The sequence below is a fragment of the Catharus ustulatus genome, chromosome 1 (assembly GCF_009819885.2).
Source record: "Catharus ustulatus isolate bCatUst1 chromosome 1, bCatUst1.pri.v2, whole genome shotgun sequence".
Lineage (NCBI taxonomy): Eukaryota > Metazoa > Chordata > Aves > Passeriformes > Turdidae > Catharus > Catharus ustulatus.
In genome coordinates this window covers 133,551,909-133,577,512 of record NC_046221.1, presented here as the reverse complement: position 1 = coordinate 133,577,512, position 25,604 = coordinate 133,551,909, and the positions used below count along the sequence as shown (strand labels likewise).

The window sequence follows — 25,604 nt, the reverse complement described above, 5'->3', positions numbered from 1 at the left end:
GAGAGTAGCTAAGACTGACAATTGTCACATCTTTGACCTGTTCTTGTCCATCAGTAGCAAAATGCACAATCTAGTTGACCTGTTCAACCTCTACTGAAAAAGTGTCCCCAGTACAATCAGAAATTTCCAGGTCAGTTTGTAGCCTACTGTGTTGCCCTGCCACACATACTGTGATAGCTGATTTCTGCCTCAAACTGTAAGAACTAGCAGAGCAAAAGGGGAAGAAAAAAAGTAAACAGTCACAAGAAACAACACAATATATTGCAACTGGATAGAAGGCAAAACATTCAAAGTAACATGGCTTATCACAAGGAAAGCTGGTAAGCCTTTGAGATACTGAAAATTCCACTGGACAATATAATGAGCAACCTGATCCAACTTCAAAGGTAGCCCTGCCTTCATGAGAAGAGTGGAATTGCCAAAGGTCCCTTCCAAACTAAATTATTCCATACGTCTGTTTAGTCCAACTTGTGGCCCTAAGGATACTATATCAACAAATATTTACCTGACAATCTTTTGAAGGGCTAGTAAATTTTGTGATCTCCTCCAGTTCTCCACCTTCACTTAAACATTGTACCCATTTTCAGCTTGGGGCTCACTACAACCACCAGTCACTTCCCTGGAATTTCAGTACTATGTGTTCCCTCTTCAGAATACATGTCATAAACCACTTGTAAAATTTCTTGCAATTGTCTGTACTGCTGTAGAGAATACCTTCTTTTATTTTTTTTAAGATTTATTAAACCCTGTTGTGCAACTCACTGTATAATCTCTATTTAGCTTCAAATCATCTACATATATTATAGTCACATTATTAACTGTAACATTCATATCATTAATTAAAATATTAACCAGTTCACTTTTACACTCACTTCCAGGATTGCTTTTGTAGAATATATATGTTTTCCTGTAAAAATCTCTATTATACAAATCACTACTTGCCTGTTACTTTCATCTGTAATCTTCCATTACGGTTGTGACTTGCATCAGATCTTGGTGAGGCTGTGGCCATGTCAGAGGTTTAGGCTTCAGCCTAAAAAAAGCAAACAGATACCTTATTAAAAAGTACTTATCTCTGCATATTGCTACAGCTATTAAATAAAATGTTCGACTAATCAAGAAGTCACCAAGTATTATTTAGGTACAGTAGAATACATTATTTCATAACAGCAGTTAAAAAAAGCAATCACTTTCGAAATTTGTCCCACGTTACACCTCTAAGGATGCCAAGGCACTTCAGCAACATATATATTTACATGGTTTAGAACAACTGTGTAAGGCAAGAATAGAAATTCAGCTGTGACATATCAAATAATTCTCTCTCTAGAAGACATACTTACTGTCTGATTTCAGATAAGCTGAAAGCTCACTCAAGCAATGAGAGCAATTCAGACAAATAGTTGGCAAATCTAGGGACAGAATGCAACCAGCTTTCTGCCACACTGTTGTTCACCCACAAATCACTTCCCTCATCTACTGAGACAGGAAGCACTTTACAAGGACAGCCCACCTCACCACTCAGCAACTAAAACTGAGTGTGTCAGATCCCAGCTGGGGCATCCCAGCACATACACGTGCACACAGCATCACTCCTGTCCTCCTGAATTATTACACCTGAAATGCAGCTAGAAGTGAAACAGTCTGTTTCTATCACACAACTACTTTTCACAAGAAAAGAATATATATGTGTACAACAGACTTTCCCTGATCTGGATGAACTTCTACATAATTGTTTCTGTGAACACAATTGGTTTCAATATGGGAAGAGTTGACACTAATCTTTTCATCATGCACCTCTATAACTACGAAATTTTTGAGTACATACCCTCAATATGTATGTATTTATTTATAAATTAAATATATGTACCACTTTACTAATTATATTACAACATATAAAACCAGAAATTAAAAGCATGAGATGAAGAAAATTTAAAAATTAAAAAACTAAAAAATTAAAAATTTTAATAGTAAAAACCCCTTTTGTTCTTATTAAAAAAAGAATTTTTTTTTTTTTTTGTGAGAGCCATGTGATTTAACATGCTTCAGCATTTTTTAAAATGTTTACTTAAAACTTTGCAATACAGTGATTTGAAGGTCTATTTTTAAATTCAGTTTACTGGCTGTCATAGCTGGAAAACACAATTTATGAAGATACGTACATCCAAATCAAAGTGCACCGCTTTCTAAATCATGACACTCATTTTGCCTCTCCATCCACTAATTATTCAAAGGTTTTTTTTTGAAATTTGGCCAGTAAATTTCCATCTTCCCTGTTATCAATCACTTGTTATTGCAAACCAGTGGAAGGTGTTGCACTTTTATACTCATCAAATTTTTAGATTCTGAAACTCTTAATTGGGAAGACTTTTAAGCTGATAATGAAATTCTGCTTCCAAGTTTAAGCATACAAATAAGGAAGGTGTTACAGATGACACCTCTTTTCTGGCAACAAAAATCACCCAAGGAAACATTTCAAAACATCAATTTTCAAAATGCTTTCTCCATAGCATTAGTTTATTTCAAAAAGCAATAGGTTTCTTGCTTGTTAAAATACCATCTTCACCTTCAAGGGAAAGTGCCTTAAGTGTCTTTATTTTTTCGAAAATAACTGACAGTCAGCATACTGCTGACTGCTATCACCAAACAGGTCAGGAAATTTGTAACACTTGTCTTTTTGTGAGACAAAACATGTAATTAATCTTCAAGTTTTACAACCCTTCTAAGCACTTTGCCATGATAACTAGTGATCCTCTGCACAGTACACAAGATCTTCCTGGTCACACCCAGTGTCATTACAGATTATTTTAAATACTCTACTATTTAAAGGTTTTCTTTTCACAAAATGAACTACAATGATGACATCCTGCAGCACTTTGTGCACTTATGGCTCCAACTTCCTCGTTGCTTGCCTATGCATGATGCAGTAAATGAATTCTGCTAGTAGTGCTCAACTATAACCTTAGCCAAGAACCACTTCAGTCAAATCAGCCACTCCATCTGTAGTTACTTTTGTACAGTTTTTCCATTTAAAAAAATGCTGTTATTAAAGAAGATACTGTTTAGAATTTATTCTTAAGAATGTTTCTTGTCTGGTACAACTTTCCCCAGTGACTTAGTTCTTTGTGAATTTCATTATGGACACAGATTCTAGTAATCACCATAAACTGAGCCACACCACAAAAACCTATACTTTCATCCAACTGTCTGTACAGCAAGCCTCTCCCACTATTTAATTTTTTCTGATATTTATTTCTTCAGAATTTTGGCAATATTTTCCAGACATCTTCCAACAGTATCTGCTGACAAAAGAATGTGTTTAAGTTTGCCACCACATTGCTTGCCACATATTTATTATTTTAGATGCTTACACTACCACAGGAAGATGAAATGTTTCTCCAAAAGCATCTGTGTCTTCTGCTACTGAGAAATCTCAAAAGAGGCTTCTAATGATCTATCACTAAGTCTACTGAAATTGAAATCCAGTAAGAAGTCTTGGATGAAGTATAGCATGACTTCAACATTGCTGGAAAAAAAGTAGATGTTTGTCTTCATGTTCTAGGTGCTTAGTTTTTAAATGCCTTGCTAATGATGATGGCTTCATACTACCATTATGATACCTCAAGAAACAATGCTCATCATTTCCAATAGCGGATGTACATCCATATTTGAAATACCATTCTTGATAAACCAAATTGTTTTGGCTGACTTTTTGCCAGATCTAATTGCCAATGGTTTTATCTCATATCTGACCAAGAACTCATGCTAGAAGAAGCATCAGCTCTGTCACATTTTTATTATTCACATTACTAGCATTATCTTCAATCCATGGTCTATTTGCAGGAATTTTTTTAAGCAACTTGCCCATCTTGTGTTTGTTTAGTAAAAACGAAATATCATAACCCACAAATTGTCCTAACTGGCACAAATAAACTCCATCTATTACAATACACTGGAAGTGAATGAACAAATGAAGGTGCTGCTGTGACCCCATCATACTGTGGAATAATAAATCTGACTTCAGGACATCTCACAAACCAAATGTGACACAGGACCATCCAACAAACAGACTTACAGAGGGTGCCAGTGTCAATATGTACACTAAATAAAGCTTGATTTTTTCTTATTTTTCAGATTTTAAAAGTGCTAGATTTTCTTCCCACATTTCATTGGATGGTCTTCTAAATCTGACTTCGGAGGCCACTGATATGGAAAATATACCACAAAAGCAACACATTTAAACAATTCTGAGGCAAATAAATTCAAATTCTTCACAAGAAACCAAGATCTGCAATCTAGTTCTAAACATGTACTCAAAAACTAGTCTAGACATACTTTTGCAATTGACAAGTTATGATTGTTTCTGTCCTCCAACTGTTTAACCAGCTTGGTTTTAAATGCTGGGGGGAGTGGTTTTTATTTGGTTGGTTAGAAGAGTTTTATGCTTTTTTAAAATTTACATCAAGGATGCACAAAGCAAAATAAATAATAAATAAATAAATAAATAAATAGTATCAGAATCTTCAGGAAGACAGTTCATTTTACAATCTCCAGAGACTTCACATGTTGATTTATCTGCAAGTAATACCACCTGCCCAAACCTGAGTTTCTGGCTCTGCTAGCTATTAAGCTGCTAACTGCATTTGCCAAGCACATCTTCTGATAACAGGGAAGTGAGAATTCACTACACTTAGCATTGCATCTTTCCTCTTGAAGAAAAAAATGACAACAATGCTTGGGAGAAATTATTGCACTGTGAGGGAGATCTCAATAGCTGATGAAGATGAAACAAAGTTAGGCTTGGGGCTGGCTAAGGGGCTGTAACTGCATAACTGCAATCCACAACAGTCCCCTGAAGTTCTGTTCTGACCCTGTTGAATTAACATCCTTCTATAATAGAAATCTATTTTATATTCTTGCCAATATGGTACACTTAGGTGCATTCACACAGCAAGGATTACAGTTCCACATTTCCAGTATGTTGTAAATGAAATACTGACATGCATGCCAAATACAATTTAAAAAAACACACTCAAATATATGAAAGTTTAAAAAAAGCATTTAAACTTTAAAAAATAAACATAGGTTTTTACCAACAACGCACAAAGTTTTGTGTCATAGTTTATATTTAACAGGGCTTTACTGAACAGAGCAAATTAATTGAACTGACTTTTTCTATCATGTTCCAAAAATTCTAACACATTCCAAAGATTCTAACAGCTGCAGCCCACTTATCCTTTCTTACCTCATTAGAAATCAAGAACTGGTTAGGAACTAAGGAGAAAGGAAACATTACATTTATTTAAGTCTTCAGTCATCAGTTATTTTTGTCACTAACTATCCAAACTCAGCTACTGACATTTTTAAATTAACAGGTTATTGCTTAATCAGCTCAGATGCAGGTTGGCTCTTTCAGGAGACAGCCTGCTCACACGACAATGTCATTTTCATTCAAGATCCAAAAAGCTACTCTAATGTTAATATCTAAAAAAACAAACAAGAGAGTCTTCACTGGCTGATGCACACTGGGTCATACTCACTTCCAGTCAAACATGTTTTTACTCCAGATGAACAAAGCCTTCAGGAAGAAAAGTCAGCCTAACTATATCGTACAAGATGAGCAATTTTATCTAGAACTTCAAATTCCTATTAGGCCCTAAAGGCTGGACTGAACATATAACAAATCCTGCTACACAACTGAAAAAGAAGCATAATCCAAAATTTGACCCTTCAACCTTTTACAGGAAAATTAATGATGCAGACATGGCAGGGGACAGAAGTGAGGTAAGACACCGGACAAGAACTCTATCACAGGAACTGTTTGCAGTGCTGACAGAAACAGTATGATTGACATTTTGTAAGGTACTATTATGGAATGCCATACTCAAGAAAAAGACATCAAAAGCTCACTGGGGATAATACAGCATAAAAGAGAAGTCCAAAATTAACAAAGACTGACATAAATGTTTCCAAAAATCTCGGGTTTCTGGGGAGCAAGGCTGCTGCAGAGAGACCACCATATACATTCACTGAATGAAAATAAGCAGGGACACAAAGAAGTCACATAAGTAGAAGGACTGACAGACTTACATGAAGATGGGACTACCACCATTTTTTTTCTTTATCAGAAGTAAAGCATTTTATAAGCTGAGGAAGATTTTTGAAAGTTCTAGAAGAAATTTTTCCAATACTGAAAATCTTAAAGTTTCAAGGACTAGCAAACTCCCTTCTTGATGAGTCACAAGAAATCATATCCGCATGGCCAAAAATAAACAAAATTTCAACTAAACACATTGTCTGATCTGCAGAAATACATGGAATGACAATTAGACCAAGTGAAGGGAAAATACTCATTAGGAGGACTGAGTAGTTTTCACATCCAGAGAAATGTCAAAAGAAAAATACCTGTATTTTCTTGATCTAATCTGCAAAAAAGTCTCCATGAGAAAGAAAAACAGATGGTGAGGAAACATTAAAGGTTGAGGATTTTTTTAAACTAAACAATTTTAAAAGTCATATTTCAAATACTGCAAGCCCTTACCATGAAAGGACAAAGAGACACTATGTCATAGGCGCAACTATTTACTCTTTTCTTGCATCATGGGCAAACATTTTATGCCTCATCCCTAAATCCCTTTTTATTGTCTCTCAAAATAAATTCCCAGTTTGCCTCCTGAATGTGTTGTTTAAGGGTTAAAATCTTTGAGGTTATCTTTACATAATCTCAAAAAGAGGGTTACATACAGCAATGTAAGAGTCACCATCTTCTAGTTATAATCTTCCTGAAAATCAGCAGATTGATTCTGACAGGGCTACAATCACCACACATTCCCAAATATGAAGTTGCTACACCTCTTTATTCAAGCTCTAGGTAAAATTTCATTGGTCTAAAGGATGTGAAGCTTTACTTTTGGAATGGTTTCATCAACAAACACAAATACCACCCCCAGCCTCAAAACTCCTGGACAACAAAAATTCACAGAGAGACTCTGGAGAGCCCCATGATGAAGACCATAATGATCACAACACTTCTGTCTAAACCACCGTCAAATCAAACATAAATGTTACATCAACTGGAAGAGTACAATCTAGTCATTAACTCCTACAGCTGATATCTTAATAGTACTTCAGTTATATTATTTTGGGTAACTACAGATCAATTAGGACAAAGTAAGACCCAAGCAAAATCATGAAATGGACAACACGGTAGTCTATTAGAAGAATTAAAGGATCATTTCCTAATTCACATGAATCAACAATTTCATTAAAGTCAGTCTTGTTAACAATAACATCTATAAAATTTACGATTCTGTGAACAATACTCTCTAAATCTCAAAATGCTATGAAACCATCAGAAATCAAAGAGAATGAAACCAGTGAATATTTCATTTATTTATTTTTCAGTCATTAATAGAATAATTACTTATTCATAGAATTTAAGCAGGCACATTATAAATTGCATTACTCATTTGGTAATGAGTGCACCTGGTGCAGCTATTTCTTGTAAAGCTGAAAGCTAGAAAGTATCATTGGAGCAGCAAACACACATTTATAAATCGCCTGATGCTGTGAACCAGTAATTGAGGAAATATTTCATGAAGAACCAAGGCACTCAGACATAAAAGAGTACACCCAACAAGAGAGAAAACCATTTCCTTACTCATATGATACCACAAGAGTCAAGGTAGGAATAAGACAAACAAAAAAAAGTACCAAGACAGTATGGTCCAATTACATGAGATATCATTTCATAACATAAAGAAAATCCCATTGCAGAAAACAATTAAATTTTTTTCTTCCACTTTAATTAATTAATGTAAAAAGGTGAATTAATGCTAAAGGATGGAGAAGTGAAAAGTAATTTCAGGAGGCTGTAGGGGTCAGAATCTCTGAACTGTAGCTGTTCTGACCTTCTGAGTGTGAGGTATGGGAAGGAAAGTTTCTAGGGAAACTCTGCCCATGGTAGAGCATGCAGGGTGACAAAGCAGCCCTGTGGGAGCATCTTTCAGGAAAAGACAGTTGTTCCACTTTGTTGGGAAGCATAGGAAATCATCCACACTTCCAGTCCTGCTTCCAGCCCCTCTCCTTCACCAAGGAAGCAGACTGGGGTGGGGAAAGGAAGTTACCACACTGATGAAAATCAGAAAATACAGACCAGAAGCAAGTTTGTTGATGTAAAACTAAGAAGAATAAGAAAGTAAAAAATGCCTGTTCTTATGCCAGATACAAGGAAATTTCTTGTCAATTTCTTTCCATTAAGGCTTTCAAAATCCAGAAATTTTATTCAACATAATTCTGATTGAAAAGTTCATTTCACCATTTATCAACAATAAAAATTGTGATGATTTTGTCACAGCTAATTGAACACATGTCTAATTGACTGGGTTTTCTTAAAAAAAAAAAAGATAAATTGTATTACTTCCAGAGAGAATCAGTAATTCTAATATCATTTTAAAAATGAAGGGTTTCTCCCTTTACCATCAGGAAATTTTCAGCTCAGTAATTTGATATGCTCAGTAATTTGATATGAAACAGATCTGGAAAAAGATCTGTACACCCAAAAATATGTTGGCCTTTCTTACATTAAGCAGGATAGTAGAGTCATTTCTACAATTCTTCTTGCCCTCTGCAACACTAACCAAAAAAAAAAAAAAAAAACCAAAAAAAACCAAAAAAAAATCTAAGACTTGGCATTGCCTAAACAGATAGTTTTTATCATCAAAAGTTAAAATTACAGTAATAGTTACACATAGGCAAATCGAGACCTTAAAGGTTTCTTACTTCAAATGCCACAAACCTTACCACAAACCAAAAGCCACTTTAAGAAGCAATGGAAATACTTATCAGTAAAAGATGTCTTCCACAAAGACCAGTAGAGCGTTCTGAGAACCACTGAGACAAAACTAGTGTGTTGTTCACGAAAATTTCATCTCCCCTCCTCCATTTCAGATGTCTTCCTCTTTAATATTTACTATTACAGGCCAATTCAGAATTTCCACAGTTTCATCCTCTTTTCTGATCAAATATATGGTAACCAGAAATACACAGTGAACCCCAATACAGATTTTGGTTTAGGTGTAATGGATTAGGGATATAGACAACATATCATGTAGGCCAAGATATTAGCTTTAATTAATCAGCAATTAATTGGTGTATGGGGGAAGGGTAGGAAGAAAAAACAACCTTACTCCTGTGAACATTAGCTTCCAGTAAAAAGCTATATTCATGGACATCTTATACACTTAATGAAAATATTTGCTGGTTTGTTTCCTTTCAATAGAATGCCAGAATTTAAAACATTCATAAAGCTGGCAAAACGGTACCTTGACATGCTCCAGCCACTTAGAACTCTTTCACATATGCACTCTGTTACACTCACTCTTAAGGAACCAAATTGAACACAGGAACAAACCTTAAGAAAAGGAAAACACTGCCTAGTTATAATTATATACTATATACTATATTATAACTAGTTATTGTTTTAATTATTTCACATTATACGTCTTTCTAGCTGGCAAGGACTTAAAAAAGGGTACATATAGCTGTAAATGAACACATTGTAATGGTGAAGCAGGCAGTAAGTCCCATTTAAAATTACTAGAAGTTGCAAAAACATTAAAGAGATTTTTTTTCAATGTCAAATAATAGCCTTGACATGCTTCAGTTAATTGAAATTAAGTAAATTAATTGAACAAGAACTATGGAGTAATGAAGCACTATTAAGCAGTAGCTGGGTTTTCTGTCATTCTTACAGATACACTGAAACAAATGGTTCAGTGGCAAAGCCCAGTAGTAAAAAGTGCTTCAATGTGTGACTCCTGCTAGATACACGAGAGAAAAGCAAAGTCCAAGCTAGACAAACAGCTCTAACCTTTGATTTCTAATCCAGATGCCTTACCCTGAAAGTCTTGGATTCTTTAACTTAATAGATACATTCATAGGACACTGAAATGTTACTTACCTTTTTTTTTTTAACCAGACTAAACCAAGTTCCACAACATCTGGTATTCTGCTTTTGCCCAAAGCAGCCAATTCCCATACCTTTTTATCTACGTGAATTTAAACATTTCCTGGTTTTTAAACCCTTTACTTTTTCATCGTTTTCACTTTTACTACCTTTAAATTTCACTCTCATGTATTTTTTTTTTTTTTTGCATTTTATACCTATATAATTTAATGTTTTTCTAGGAGATATTTTAATTATTTAACACAAAAATACACATGAAAGCCATATGTTACAAAATATAAAATATTTAAGAATGGAACAAAGTAGCATGCACCCTTGCCATCAGGTTTTCTAACTAGGTCTTAAAATTATGTATGAAGCTAAAGAAGCATTACAAATACTAATTTATGTGACAGTATGCTCAATGAAGGAAAAATTATTAACTTTCAGAATCCCTGTGAAAACAATTTAAGCAATAGTTCTATGGTCAAACTGAATGTAAAAGATGGCACAAAATGTATTCAGAATCATAAAGCATATAGTAAGTTTATTAATCAGCCAGCAAATTTGTAAGATGTAGCGAGTAGAACTGAACAGTCTCCTCACCTATGAAGTACCATTTGTAAAAGCATTACAAATAGTAGTTTAAGTCATTGTTTAATGGCTTAGAAAATATTAGAAATGGAAACCTTCTTTTCATTGATCATTTAAAATAATGCTAAGAGCACTGATTTTACTTCTCACACAGTGGAAACACACGGTGACAGTACTTCTAGGATGGGACTGTAGTAAAGACCATTGCTTGTTGAGCAACAGATTATTTTATGTGGTACCTACTGCTAAACTTGAGTCAGACAAATATTGATGGATTGAAATTTAGGTCTCTATCTTAAATAAAAATATAAGATAGTTTATAACAATGCAAAGCTAACAAATTGAAACTATCTAACAGAATAATTAGCTACTTATCAAGATCATAAGATTCCTTCAGATCCCTTCACTACTTCCTTCTTACAACTAGTTTCTGCAATTCCTTAGATATTGATGAGTTTAAAACATGTATATTAAAAAAATAACTATTCGATCAGGCCCATACATACTACCTACACAAACAGATCTGAAAGCACAGTAAAATACACTTTTGTAACTGTAGGACATTCTATGCTAGTGAATACTGGATTTTTTTTTTAAGTAGAGGTGCTCCAGGGCCTTAATCATCTTGACGGCCCTTAATTAAACTCTCTCCAGCACATCCATGTCTCCTTTGTACTGAGGAGCCCAGTACTGGGCACAGCACTCCAGGTGCAGCCTCATCACAGGTGCTCAGTAAAAGGGAAGGACCACCTCCCTCAACCTGAAGGAGATTCTTTGTTGGATGCAGCCCAGGAGCCAGCCACCCTCTTTGCCCCTACGGCATATTGCTGCATCATGTTCAACCTCATGTCCACCAGGACCCCCAGATATCTTCTGCCAGCAGAATGTTTTGCTTCTCCTGTTAAAACTCAAAAGTAGTATCAAAACCATCTTCAACTAACAATATCCCTCACACCTTTATTTAAGAACAGCTTACAAGTATTCCCCCAAAAAATGAGAATTACTTGAGGCTGAGAGGTCTGGAAAAGGACCCAAATTTATTGATTAGTACTCCAACAAAACAAATGAGAAGGAAGCTATGAGAATATCCTCATACTTTCTATTTTCATTAGCATACTTTTGGGAGTGAATCTTCAGACCAGTCAGAACAGTTGGGGATATAGGAGCATTTAATTTCTCATCTTTTTGCCAAGCCTACAGTGGGTATAGATACAGCAGTGGCTTCCTCAGTATCTGTTTTCCTAGAAGCAGAATTTCAGCTTCAGCACTCTCCTCCTGCCAGGTTTATGAGGCCTTGACAAAAAGAGAAGGCATTAGTTCTCTCACAGTAAACCAACAGCTTCTCCAGAGATACTTCAACATCCCTGATACATCGTAAATATTTTGTTACTAAGTTCCAAGCTGCCAACCCTGCAGCAGACCGACAGAGAACTGAACTGGAAAGCAAACTGTAACTCTTCTTAAACCCCAGGACATCCTGAGATGGAAGAAACCCCTGAGGATCAGCCCATCCAACTCCTGACTACAACCAGTGCAACACAAAAGTTAAACACTGTATCTATGAGCACAGTGTGAATGTTTCCTGAACAGGGTGGATTGGTCAGCTCCCAGGGCTATGATATTATCGGTGATGGTTAACACTTGGTAGGAATGAGTCCCATGGCTAGAGCACTGGGATGGAGGGCTACAGGCTGTTCAGGAGCAATAGGCAGAGCAGCTAAGGTGGAGGAACTGCTCTGGTGTCAGGGAGAGTTTGACTGCACAGTCCTTACAGTTAGTGATGATGTCATTGAGATCCCCTGAGAGAGTATTATATTAGGGGAATGGAAAAAATGGAATTGTTGCAGTGGGTGTCTACAACTGATACTCCAGCCAGGATATAATCATTGATGAACTATTCTTTAGGCAATTTAGGGGAAACCCATGAATTTGTAGCCCTTGCCATTTTAAAAGATTTCAATATCAACCAGGAGCACCATACCACTGTGATGTGGAAATCTTGGAAGATTCTTGAAGTCTGTAGGAGGTAGCTTCTTGTCACAGGTACTCAGTGAGCCAACTAGAAAAGGTGCCCTCCCAGACTTGCTGTTTGTGAATAGCTTGTCTTGGCAGTTGTGATCATGAAATTACCCTGTTTAATTTTATATATCCTTCCAGGATAAGGCCACTGACCTTGTGGATGAAGGGAAGGTGGCAGATATAGTCCTGGATTTTAGTAAGGCTTTTGATACTGTTCCTCACAACAGCCTTCCGGACAAGTTGCCCATCTGTAGGATGAGCAGGTTCAAGGTATGCTCAGTGAAGCACTGCCTGAAGGACAGAGCTCAAAGGGTTGTATCAAATGGGACCACATCTGACTGGTGACCTGACCCAGTGGGGCTCCTCAAGGCTCAGTTCCAGGGCCAGTTCTGTTCAATATTTATATCAATGATCTGGATGTTGCAGTTGAATGCAGTAGCAAGTCTGCTGATTGGAAACTCGGGAGGGAGGCACTAATCTCCTCTTCGGGTTATTTAGTGACAGGACATGTAGTAATGGTTCAACATCAGTCAGGGAAACTCAGACCTGACATCAGAAAGTATTTCTTCACTGAGAAGATGGTCAAACACTGTAACAGGTTTCATAGAGAGTTGGTCTATGCCCCACGCCTGTCAGTGTTTAAGAGACATTCAGACAATGCCCTTAACAACACAGTTTACCTTGCTATCAGTCCTGAACTGCTCAGGCAGGTGGACTAGATGATCAATGTAGGTCCCTGCCAATTGAAATATAGTACTCTATTTTACTCTTGCAATCTGACAGCTTTGGCACCACAATCACTTCCCTGGGGAGCTTGTTCCAGTGCTTGACCCTGCTTTTGAGATCCTTTCCAACAAACACCATTCCATGATTCAGCAGAGAACTTCTTATTAATCACCCAAACCAAAATAGCTGTAAGCAATTCCCTCACCTCCTATCACCGGACACCAGAAGATCAGCACCTCCTTATCTGCTCCCCATCATAAGGAAGTTGTAGACGGCAATGACGTCACCTCCATGTTTCATCTTCTTTAAGTTGAACAAACATGGTCACCTGAGCTGCTCCTCATAAGTCATGCTCTCTACTTCTCCTTTGAATAACTTCTAACATCCTTCATGCTGGGTCTGATATAAGTATTACAGTATTTATCTTTTTTAAGCTAAGCTATATGCATTTTCTACCTCTCCACCTCAGAAACCAAATCTTAATCTAATCCTATTGATATGGAGAGCAAGCTATAACAATATTTTCTGCTTTTTTTCAAGCACTGACCATTGCTACAAATGCTGCAGAATTGATCTGTGCATTAGCTCTAACATGTTATCAGCCTCATATAAGGGTCTAAGAAAAAATATTGTACTATTACAGAAGTTCACAAAAAACTGTATTTCCAAGGGTTTAGCAAGAGGTCCAGACAAATGACTAGGATTCTGATGCCTTAAATTTTAGCTTTCATATTTTCCAGATTCTGTACTGCCCTAGTATATTACTCTAAGCTTCATATAAAGTGTTAGCAAGCTCTCTTCAGTTTAGTTAGACAAAACAATCCTTTTCCAGCCTGAGAGCCAAGAACACCCTTGCAGCTTCAGGCTCAAAAAGTGTAAACAGCAGCGAACTGAGGAGAGCAATCTGGAGATCGGGACTTCATAACCTGGACCTGTAATTGCACAATTAACCCCAATATGTAAATGGACCAAAACTTATGAAAGTGTGAAAACGTGTGGCCTGTCGTCCATCTTGGGTGTAGCCATGGCCAGGTTCTTGTACGGCCCAAGGTGTGTCCTTTGAAGGCCTTTTTAATAATTACTTTATTCCTTTAACACTGTCTAGCCTCTGTTCTAGGGAGCCTCTAAATCATTAGTTCCACTGCACACATCTGCCTCTTCTGCCTTATATTTGGGCCTCTTTAGCCTTGTTTTCCCAAGCAAACATCACATGCATGACTCATACTGACCACCTGCCTCTTCCCCCTTTTCATTTCATCTCCATCCCTCTAAGTGAATCTGTTCAACACCAGATTCACTTACTATAAACTGAGAAGCAATACCTTCTGAAACACTAAGTTCTCATGAGTTTCACAAAGTTCAATAGCATAGCAAAAGAAAGACACAATTTCATGTTCTTACTGAGCAAAGGGTTGCAGCGTGAGCTCAAGCTCATGATGCCTGACTCAAAACCTACACAACCACAGAAAGTTCTGAATCAGCCTGAGCTGCAGCACTGCATAGTGCCTTTTTTACTACAAGTAACAAAGGTCTAGAACAGCACATGAAGCAAAGAATTGTAAGAAAAGTCTGTATGGAATCTAGTTCCAGGGCTACAGAGCAACTTACAGTAAAATATTTATGGTATGCGTTGCTTGCGAATGTTAATCACAATGATCTAGGTCCTACCACAATGTCAAATAATGAAAAATACCACAATGCCTCCTCCATGTGTTACAGATAAACACATACAGAGTAAAACAAACAGTAAACAACTTCCAGGTTTCTTGAACACAACAATGGCAATTAAAGGCCAACACACATGTTGAGAAATCAGGGAAGAATATTTTCTCCTTAATTCTAGTATTTAGCTGAATAGTTCTCATATCTGCCAGATCATGTAATATGTTAGCTACACAAATCTTTTGGGCTATCTTCTGTTACGGATAATCCTAATGGCTTGGTATAAATTATTGCTCATCAGACTTGCATCAAGAGCAATGTAAAACAATACATTAAGATCAATTGTTAAAATATGGGCAGATTTTAGTGTACTTACACTGGAAACAGAAAACTTTACCCCCCTAGTTACATACAGGCACTTCCATATTAAACTACACAGGTAGCCTATTTTAACCACATGAAAAATGGAGAAGCATGAGCTTCCAAACAGGCAGAGAGCCTGAGCACATACCAAGAGTGCCCAGATAGCTTATAAAATCCACTCACAGGAATTTGTGCCTGTCAGCACCACCTTATTAGTTATAATAGCTTTGACTGGTGTAAACACATCTCTACTACAGCCACAGCAAAATTAGCAAACATGCAACAACTTTAAAGATGTTAACCGAGAGTGCTGCTGTTACTGTTACATCCCCCCACTATTTTTAATGGGATATGAAAAAAAGGTAACTAAGGAATACCAATAATGGGGAAATATATTATTGCTGCTCCACAAAATAGTTTCCCAGTCTCCCCATTTTTTTTTTGGTAAGTCATAAAAAACAACAATTCAAAGATGGGAAGAGAAGCCTACTTAGTGTTATGAGAAAGTGGCAGAAAGGGTTTTGCACAATTTTTGTCAGTAAGACATTTGATGTGATCCACCTCTCACCAGTAACTTTATCTCAAAAAATAGCTCAAAGAGGTATAAGTAGAATTCACTGCATGTTCTCACTCTCTTTTCTCTGAATATTTGATTTTTTAAAGTGCTATGCAAGGCTCTTTCCAGCTGTCAATCTCAGCAGTGTTAAAACACTAAAACATGTCTGTCCTACTTCCAGTCACAGACTGCACTAATCTTACCTCTAATCTTACCTATTGCTACCTGATATCCAAGTATTGTCACTTTTTCAAAAATAGCCCTCCAGTCTCTACAGTGTTAGAGAATTCAACCTGATTCTTACCAAAGCTCTAAGCTGATTAATAATTCCCACTTCTTAAGAGTTGCCTGTTTCTGCTAATTATTTTCCAATCCAATTTTAGTCTGAGTTAATCTGATTCCAAAATCTAACTTAAAAAAAAAATCACAAGCTGAAAACAGGAAAATTAACAAAATTCAAGCCTCACCAGAACAGCCCAAAGTTGACTTCTCAAGGGCCAATACTGAACCCCGATAATACCTTGCATATTAAGTTTAACACATTACAAAAGCAATAGTCAAAGAAAACACAGTTTCATGAAGATCAGTATCCTTTCTAGTGAAAAGCAAAAGAATTAAGTTATAAAATTTAAAATTATTAACAGCTTATTCTTAAGAGCAACACTGCATTGAAACCAGGTGCTACAAAAAGTGCACACAGAAAGACCAGCTTCCTACTGAAAGAGATCAAAGTTATTCTCTAATTCAGGTTGATTTTTGAGGGACTTGTGAGGGTACATATTAGAGGAAAGACAAGCAAGAGAAAAACATCTCCAGCATCCTTTACCCACAAAACACTCACTTGCATGATATGGTCAACACACAGGCCTTCAGCCTGAAGAGTATTAAAAACCCTTAGTCATTCTCCAAGACCTCTTCCATATGAATCTCTCCTCCTCTTGCTGTCCTTTCTTGTACCTTCTCCAGTTGTACTATATAGCTTTCAAGACAGGGGAGAGCATGGAAAAGTTGAAAAAATACACAAAGCATTCATTCAAGCTAGGAACGCACTGCATACATAAACAGTGGCATGATGACGTTGTCTGTTTTATTCTTTAGTCTATTCCTACATCTTCTATATCAACCTCTAAAAACACCAGTTTTTAAGCTGTGAAGTGTCACTAAACATCTGGAAAAATGTTCCTAGTTCCCCTCTGTTATCAGAGAGGGATTGAAACACAAAATGTTCAAATATGAAGGAAAATAAGCCCAAAGTGTATATCTCTGCTAATAAAGATTTATTTAATCAATTTTTATTTCTTACGGCCTTTAAAGCTTTGACACTGAAGCAACCAGCATGATAGATTTATACAAAAGAGACAAGAACAGCAACCAGCTCTGAAAGTAGGCTGTCCCTGACAATTGTATTCAAAAAACACCAAAGCAAAACATAAACAAACTATAACCAATAAAGGACTACAGTGGGCAGTCTTGATTAACGTGCTCTTATAAAATATTTCAAAATGCATTTAGTTTATGGACTAAAGTACAATCTGTATGACCTTTTTTATTAAAATCCCTATTTCTTAGCAATAGATTTTCTCCTTGTCTGTATAACAATTTATTCCTTATTTGGAATCTTCCATCAGTCAATTTCACTGAATTGTATAAGAATTACTTATTGACAGACTACCCTCCTCAACTTTTCAGTGTGCTCTAACATCTCTTTGTTTAGTTGTAGGACACAGGATTAAAAGCATAGTCTGAAAGTTATATTTATATTTAATATATTTAATATTTAGGGTTCTGAGGGCCTCTGCTAGAGGTCTCACTTCACTTTTTTTAATGCTAAAAAATAACATTTTTCATTTTATTTGCACAGAAGCTGTATTACTCTGATGGTTTTCTCCTCAATCAGTTATATTTTCCTGATGAAAGACTGAATAGAAACAACTAAAAAACCAAACAGTTCATTTGTAAAAGATTTGGGATACTCCCCAAACCATTTACCATAGAATAGTAACAAATATGCTTATGTAAGTAATATAAAAATAGCATATAAGCTCATATACTTTATATTCTGAATACATTCCAACATTTAGATTTGTACTCCATTCCTGATAGGACATTTCATAAAACAATTCTTAACTATGTTTGGTTCTTGTTACCAAATACTTCATTACACCTAATTTTGAGGAACAGCTGTAGCTACTCTTTCCAACACACATTAGGTCTCCTATGTTAACACAAAAAATGTACCTATCATCAAATACTACACTACCCACTGTTATTTCCATCTGAAGGTTCAACTTTCATTACTCAGTAAATAATTTCACTACCTAAAGATTTTGTCTGTTCATTAGCAGAAGACTTTTTATCTTGCTATGAACTAAGATTCCAAATAGTTTTCCTTCCCATAGCTGCTCCCTTAACAATGTAGTTTAATTCACTATCCCATGACAGCATTTTGTCAGCAATCTCTTACAAGACATTCAGCCAGGAATTCATTTTATTTTGGACTGACACACAGATATCAGTCTTCCACCAGATTTTAAATACTAACTGAAATTTTCCTGTCCTTGTAACTGGCATTTTGAAGTTAAAATACATATTTTTTTCTTTTTTTAAGCCAAAAATCTTTTCAGCTACTAAGTAAGAAAAGTGATCATTTTTTAAAAAGATAACAATGAACAAAGATAGCTAGAAGTGGAAAATAAATTGTGCCAAGAATGCAGGAAAAAAGGGAAGTGAAATTTTAGAATAAGCAGCTTCCACGCTTCCAACCTGAGGGAAAAAGGGAAGTTTGCCAATTCTATTACTCTTCATCTTCTATTGAGCTTTCCTCTTGTATTTTATTTTGCTTTTTAATTGCTATGTTTACAAACATAATTTTATGTCATCATAGATGCTAGGAAATTCAAGAGAGGATTGTGTATGTAATTTTGGTTCACCAGTTTTTAAAAACAAGGTCAGCTTTCAAGACTAAGGTATCATGATCTGTTCAGCAGTTTTACTTCATCCTTACAAACAACAAACAAAAATAGTCTTTCTGAATTTTTCAAGAACTACAACAGCACACTATTTCAAAACTGGATATGTATTATTTTTTCAGTTCTAACGCCAAAGCATATTGTGCAATTTTGCAGATTGTCAATTTTATCTTTCCTGTTTACTTCAGTCCATTCTAAAACTACGACTCATTTGATTTGATTTATACTAAGAAATTGCTGGCTACCTTGAAATGTATATACAATCCAAAGTTCTCTTATATTTTTCACTCACCTATTTGAGGAACAGACAGAAGTTTTTAGTTTCTCCTTTTTCAAAGGGTTCTTCTGCTAATCTCCTGCTCTATATAGAGCTTACAGCAAAAGATCTGGGTTAAAAACCCCAGTAATGAGAAATGTGTGCAGAGTATCCTGTTGACTGCTATCTATGCTCACAGAAGCACAGATGAGAGCTCTCCTCTGCCCACTTCAGGCTGCACCGTGAAGATACTTAAATACATAAGCCAAAATTATTTTGCTGCTTATCTTTGGAATCTGACTTCCCCTTCTCATCAGTTTTTAAATTGTTTTCATCTATCTTCAAGACAATTTCCTGCAAAATAAGCCTAAAATCCTAATGGAATCAAAGTAGACAGGAGTAATTATATGCTGTTTGAACTACTTGAGTGGTCAGTTACTAATATGCATTTGTATTCTCAATGCCATTTATACATAAGACAAATCAAGAGATTGTCCTACCGTGTAGCAGATAATTTTATTTGAAAAAAAGTCTTCAGGTTTTGAACTGATTACATTTAAGCATGCTCAGATGCTAGGCACTTAAAGCAGAACACAAGCATATCTAACATACTCCAATGAAAAGTGATGATTAATAAAACCGAAGAAGGTAATCTACTTTGTTAAACGCATGCTTTGCTCCAATTTTATTTATGACTTTATTTTAGTCAAAAGTCATTATGAATTAACACAAGCAGCTCAGAAAAATTTCAGGTGACTCTTCAAAATCAGTAGAATTTGCAAGTTAAATCCAAAGCCATAGTCTCTTTTAACAGGACGATAAATGTTATTTTTTTTTTACAGTATTAAACTATCCAACTGTACATTAGATCAACAATTTACACAATCTTCAACATTGACTGAGGGGAGAGGAAATTAAAATAGAATTGTTTCTTTGCCATGCATAGGCTGCTATGGAACTACAGCAGTACAGTCATGTACACCTGCAATGATTAATTGTTTCTTACTATATGTGCAATAATTAGTAAGACCTATATGTAACAGAAACCTAAAGGTTTTCCTAGCATACTTTCCCTGCAATGCTAAGAAATTAAAAAACAAAACAAAACAAAACCTAGCACTCTCCCCTGTAAACAATTCTGACATCCTATAACCACTCTGACAGCTGATCTCTTCCCTGGAATCTCTAATGTTCCTCTGTAAAGCAACACTACACTTGCAAAACAGAGCTAAACTTAAATACACTTCTGATTAAACCAGCAGGTCCTCAAGCACAACAGATACATATCCCAAGCAGCAGTAATTAAAGCTTTTCACTTACAAAAAGCAATTAAAAACAAAAACTCCCTCTTACTCTCTCTGTTAAAAGTATCATAGCAAATTTTAGCAAAAACGATGCCATGTCAGTGTTCTACAGGGGAGAGGGGCAGGGTGGGGAAAGAGCATGCACCACTCTAAAACTTGCTCTTTTTTACAAGCCTTTGGAATGCCTCTTCTGGACACTCCCAACTCCTGCTGATCAGAAGAGGTTTCTCTTTCCAGCTATATTATTTTTCTTCAAGAAAACAAAGGTGAGACCTCCAGTACTTCCAATGATCTTTACCTATGGGCTCTTTATTACGTAAGCACGGGAGAACTCCAGCATACTACAGTAAATCTGAATGAACACTGACACAGAGAGTGGCCTACTGATGCAATGGCAATAAACTTTGAAAGAAGGACCTGGATGTAACCAGCTCCTACTGTCTGCATGGGGACACAGATCTAAGAATATAGAAGAGTGTCGCTATGCATTGCATAACTCAGAAGTTAAAGGAAGAGTCCAGCAGTTCTGGTTACAAGTTTCGCAAGGACAGGAAAAATAACAAGATTTCGGCTAATATGACACTACCATAGAAACTGGGGAATCCTGCCCCAGTTTACATACTTTATTACAGGCATACTGGAACAGCTCTTCTGATTTTGAGTCACTATGCAACTGATTTTCTGGCAGAGCCAGAAAGAGTTTTTCTTTCTTGGTTTTTTTTTTTTTTTTTTTTTTTTTTTTTAATTTGGGTGAATGTTACACAGTGCAGTACAAAGCTTGCTTAAAAGATGTAAGATTTTTATCAGTAGTTTCAGTCTTTTTTAACATAGCTAAAAGTAACTTACAAGAATCACTTGAAGACAGTTTGTAGCAAGCACTTATTTTTGTTTATCACTCCATCCATTACCTCACCTAGCCTTCACACTTCATTATCTCAACTCAATTCTAAAACGAACTTAGGGGTTTTTGTGGGGGATTTAAGTTGAAGGGTTTTTTTTAAGCTAACAATGAGTATTTGCTTTAAGTGCATAAAGAAAAGCCATCTCCAATTAACAGACATGGCTTAGGTCATGATGTTTCAACGATGGCACCTTAGTTTTCAAGTCCCGTGTTTTAATGGCATAGGAAGCATGAAGAAACTGAATGTGATACCAACTCTCCGTTGTAGACCCCTGCTCCCGACTCTTCCTGTCCAAAACTCAGATGAAATCTCTTTCCCAACACACATTCTTTCATGAGAAACAAAAGGGAAGTGGGTAGAAATTCCAAATTATCAAAATTTCCAACTTTATACTGAAAGACAAAAAGGAAGATGAAGAGCAGTAAAACTAGCAGACATTTCCCCTACTTCCAAGGGTTCCATAGACTCATGAAAAGGGGTTGGCTCTGAACTCCATCAGTATTCCTGTGATTTAAGAAGCACTTGTAGGCAAGTGATTATTCAACCTTCACTGAAAACCCTTTAAAAAAAACATACTGGCTGACTTACAGTGTTCTTTTCACTGATATTTAGCAATAAATATGAACTATTTTACAAGCAAAAATAATCCGTATTCTTCTGGTAACAAAGCGTCCCATACCAAGAGAATAAATCAGTCCCAAAGCTCTCAAGCTTTCAAGTATAATTGTGTATTTAAGGGAATTATTCTCCAGTACCACTGGGGAAAGTCTACAGATGGTAGAAAACTGCTCAAGCCAGAAGCACTTACAGGACCAGACCTTTAAAATACAGCTCAAAATACACATTGAAGGAGTGACAAAGGGATTCTAAACCCACAAGTGCACAAGCAGCATCAACCAAAAGGTACTTCCAGTTGCCCCATTTGAAAGCATCTTTGTCATGAATCCAAGTAAATAGTGCTTTTGTGGCTGTAAAATTTTTCTCAAAAGGATGAAAAATCTTCAGTCTTTTTCTCTAAGTAAATTTCTTTAATCTTTATTAGTATTTAAATCGACCAGAAATAGTTATTCAGTTTATACCTTGACCAACATGGACTCAGATAAGGCAGCACAGAAAATTTTTTAAAAATATACAACCAGCCCAAGTTAGTAAAGCATTATCACAGTCAACATCAGTGCCTTTATGTCTGTATTGCAGAGATTAAACCAGCATACCAGTTCTAAAAGTAGACTTATTACTATGAAGATCATACTGCCTTTCACCTGTATGACCATATATAACCCAGCTACCTGCAGTCAGTGATTGCATCCCCTAGTAAACCAGTATTATTTAACCTGCACAACCTGAGGGTTTTTTCAATGCACAGCATTCTGATTACTTTTATAAGACACAGCTTCTCTACGAAAATGAAACTAAAATATGAATAACTCTTTTTACACTTTCACCCAAACATCAAAGAGCTCCCATTAAAATGATTAGATGGTGTTAAGTCCTTTTCTCTCTTTGATGTACAGTTTAAACATTTATAGATCTGGAAGCAGAGCTAGATCATCCTAGTTAAACTGGGATGAGAATTGGTATCGTTCCAAAAATGAGACAACTACAAATAAAATCAAGTAAATAAACACACTGAGTTGTAACATTTCGCAACAACACAAAGATAAGCGACACAAACAGGTCTTTTGAGGTCCTCAGTTCACAGAGTGTGCTCCGCCAAACACCCATCACAGGGAGCCGAGACACCAATAACCTGAGCGCAGACCGAGCACCGCCCGCCGCGCTCCCGGGCACCGTGAGGGGCGACAGCAGCGCTCCGGGGAGGGCACACGGCTCCTCACCCCCTCCTCCCCGGCGTCACCAAAGGCAGGCGAACACAAACGTAACAATATCCTTGTCCTCTGCTTTCAACCCGCACAGGAGCGAGCCAGGGCCGACCGTGGAGCTGCCTCTGACTCCTGGCCACTAAAGCCTCTCGCAATCCACTCAGCGTTGACACAGGTCACGACTCAGCCCTCAGTCACCCTCGCAAAGGCCGTAGACAGGAATAAACAAGGTTATTCGCCTGACACCGGACACCGGCGACAATCCCCCTCCCTCTCCCCCCGCCCCACAGCGACACAGGCTCAGAACAGCCCCGACCCTCCCTCCCCTCGCCAGGTGCGGGCCCACAGGCCCTCAGTCCTGTCCAGACGAGAGCCAGAGTGGGAGACGGCAGGAAAACAGCAATTCCCGAGTACCATGCGGGGCATCGGGAGGGGAGAAGCAACAGCCGCCGCCCCCCGCCAGCAGAACCCGAGGGGTGCGACGAGTGGAAGTGCCGGAAAGGAGAGACCGAGACCTCAGCACGGCTCCCTTCGCCATTTTAGCCCCCACGCCCATTCCCCTCCTCCCCGCCCCTCGGTGACAGGGGCAGATCGCAGCCGTCCGGCGCCCACCCCCCCAGCTGCCCACGGCCGAGCGAGGACGGCAGCCGTGGTTCTGCCGGGCCAGACCGCAAACCCAAGCGGCTGCAGCACAGCCTGTTTTGTGCCCTTACCGTGGCTCGCAGCCTCACAGCTGCTGCCGCCTCCCTTCTCCTTCCTCCCACCTTTCTCTTCTTCTTCGCTTCCTCGCCGCCGCGGCGGCTCCTCACCCCTCCGCGCCGCGCTCCGCCGCCGCCGCCGCGCAGAATGATGCCATCTCACAGCGGCATCGGCGGCTCCCGCAGCACAGCCCTCCTCCCGCCCCTCCCGGCGCTGCTCCCGCCGCTCCCGCCGGCCAACCCCGCCGGCCGGGCCAGCCTCGTGCGCGCTCCCGGGCCACGGGCAGCAGGAACTTGTGGAGCTGGAGCCGGAGCCGCTGGAGCCGCCCCGGCGGGAGGGCCCAGTCGGGACCGAGCAGTGCGCAGCGGCGGTGGGAGGGAGGAGGCGAGCCTGAACCGAGGCTCTTCAAAGGGGACAGGGCTTATTCCTAGCGCCTGCCCCGGGCTGAACCAAGTCGGGCGCCGCGGCGGGGAGAAGAGCCGAGAGCACGGAATCGACCTCGGGGGAGGCGGGGCTGGGCCGCAGCATCGGGACACCGACCGCGGGGCAGAGCCTGCTGGGGCAGGATAAGGAGGGCTGCTGCGAGTCGCTGTGCCCCGACAAGGCTCCTCTGCGGCGCCGAGAGGCAGCACACCCCGGTGCGGTGCGGCGATAAAGACGGGGGTGTCTCCTCCTCCCGCCCTCCCTCCCGGGCCGTGCGGGCAGGGCGGGCTCCTGAGCCCCGCCGGGAGCCGCCGCCGTGACCGGAGCCCTGCCCGCGATCCCCGGCTGGACCCGTCCTGCACCGCCGAACCTCTCCCTGCGGAGTCACGCAGCCTTCCCGCTGCCCCGCGGGCGGATGCAGGCAGGGAGAGGCAGAGGCAGCTCCGCAGGGCTGCCCCGCTGCGGGGAGAGACACGGAGGCGAGGCAGCTCCGACAGCCCCGGCTCTCCCCTGGCAGCAACCACGGGCCTCCCCTGCGGATTTACAAACCCAAAAGTAGTCATATGCACAAATATGTGGAGCTGAAGTTGTGCCTTACGTTGAAGACTAATGAGCTTTGTCTTCGTAGCGTACAACATAACGCTGTGGAGGCAGTGATAGCATGAACTTTTGGGCATAAGCAAGGCCTTTGAGTGGCTGTCCCAGAAAGTCCTGCACTACTGTTAATTCAAAGGAACAAAAGATTACAGTATGAGACCCTGAAGCAACTTTCAGCAACGTCTGGTATTTCATTATTCTTAAAAAACAACATGGGGTCCAGCAATCTGATTTGGGCATGTAAATTCCTTCAGGAAATGCAAGGAATGCTCTCAAAAGTACTGCTTTCCAACCTGTTCATTCTTCCTACAGAATCTATAGGAAAACAAAGCATCCAAACACAGTTTGGAAAGGAAACAGTATTTACAGTTCGACTTAAAAAATATCTTAGAGTATCCAAGAATAAAATATACTGGTCTTCTCTTGACTGGTAATGCTAATACAAGTGACTGAAAACTCTGATGTTGGTTTGAGCTTCTGCATACAGCAAATGTAACAGAATATGTGGGCTCTACACTCACAAAATCTGGCATGGGCAGTAAGACTAGCTATGTGCAGTTAGCAACCTAGTTGCTAATTGCAAGTTAACCAAGTTAATCCATCTGATTTTCAGACTTCAGCATACACTATCCTCTCTACAACAATTAAAGTTTACATTTAGAGAAAACTAGAGTGTCTCTTTACTTCTGAGATTGTCCAAAATTAGGAACTTGCTTACTACAAGGAACCACTTCTACTTCTAGAGTGTGTAAACTCCATCTCACTTTC

General features: G+C 38.6%; 1 protein-coding gene across 2 annotated transcripts in view; it reads right to left on the bottom strand.

The window, feature by feature from the left end:
• Positions 1 to 23,998, bottom strand: part of WWP1 (WW domain containing E3 ubiquitin protein ligase 1) — a 61,265-nt gene extending 37,267 nt beyond the window's left edge. For both annotated transcript variants that reach the window (XM_033077468.2, XM_033077478.2), the window contains exons 1-2: positions 23,831 to 23,998; positions 943 to 1,033 (exon numbers count right to left, since the gene is read on the bottom strand). In XM_033077468.2, coding sequence (XP_032933359.1) covers positions 943 to 1,012 — 70 coding nt within the window. In that variant the 5' untranslated portion in view covers positions 1,013 to 1,033; positions 23,831 to 23,998. The remainder of the gene's footprint in view (positions 1 to 942; positions 1,034 to 23,830) is intronic.
• Positions 23,999 to 25,604: the final 1,606 nt, after the last annotated feature.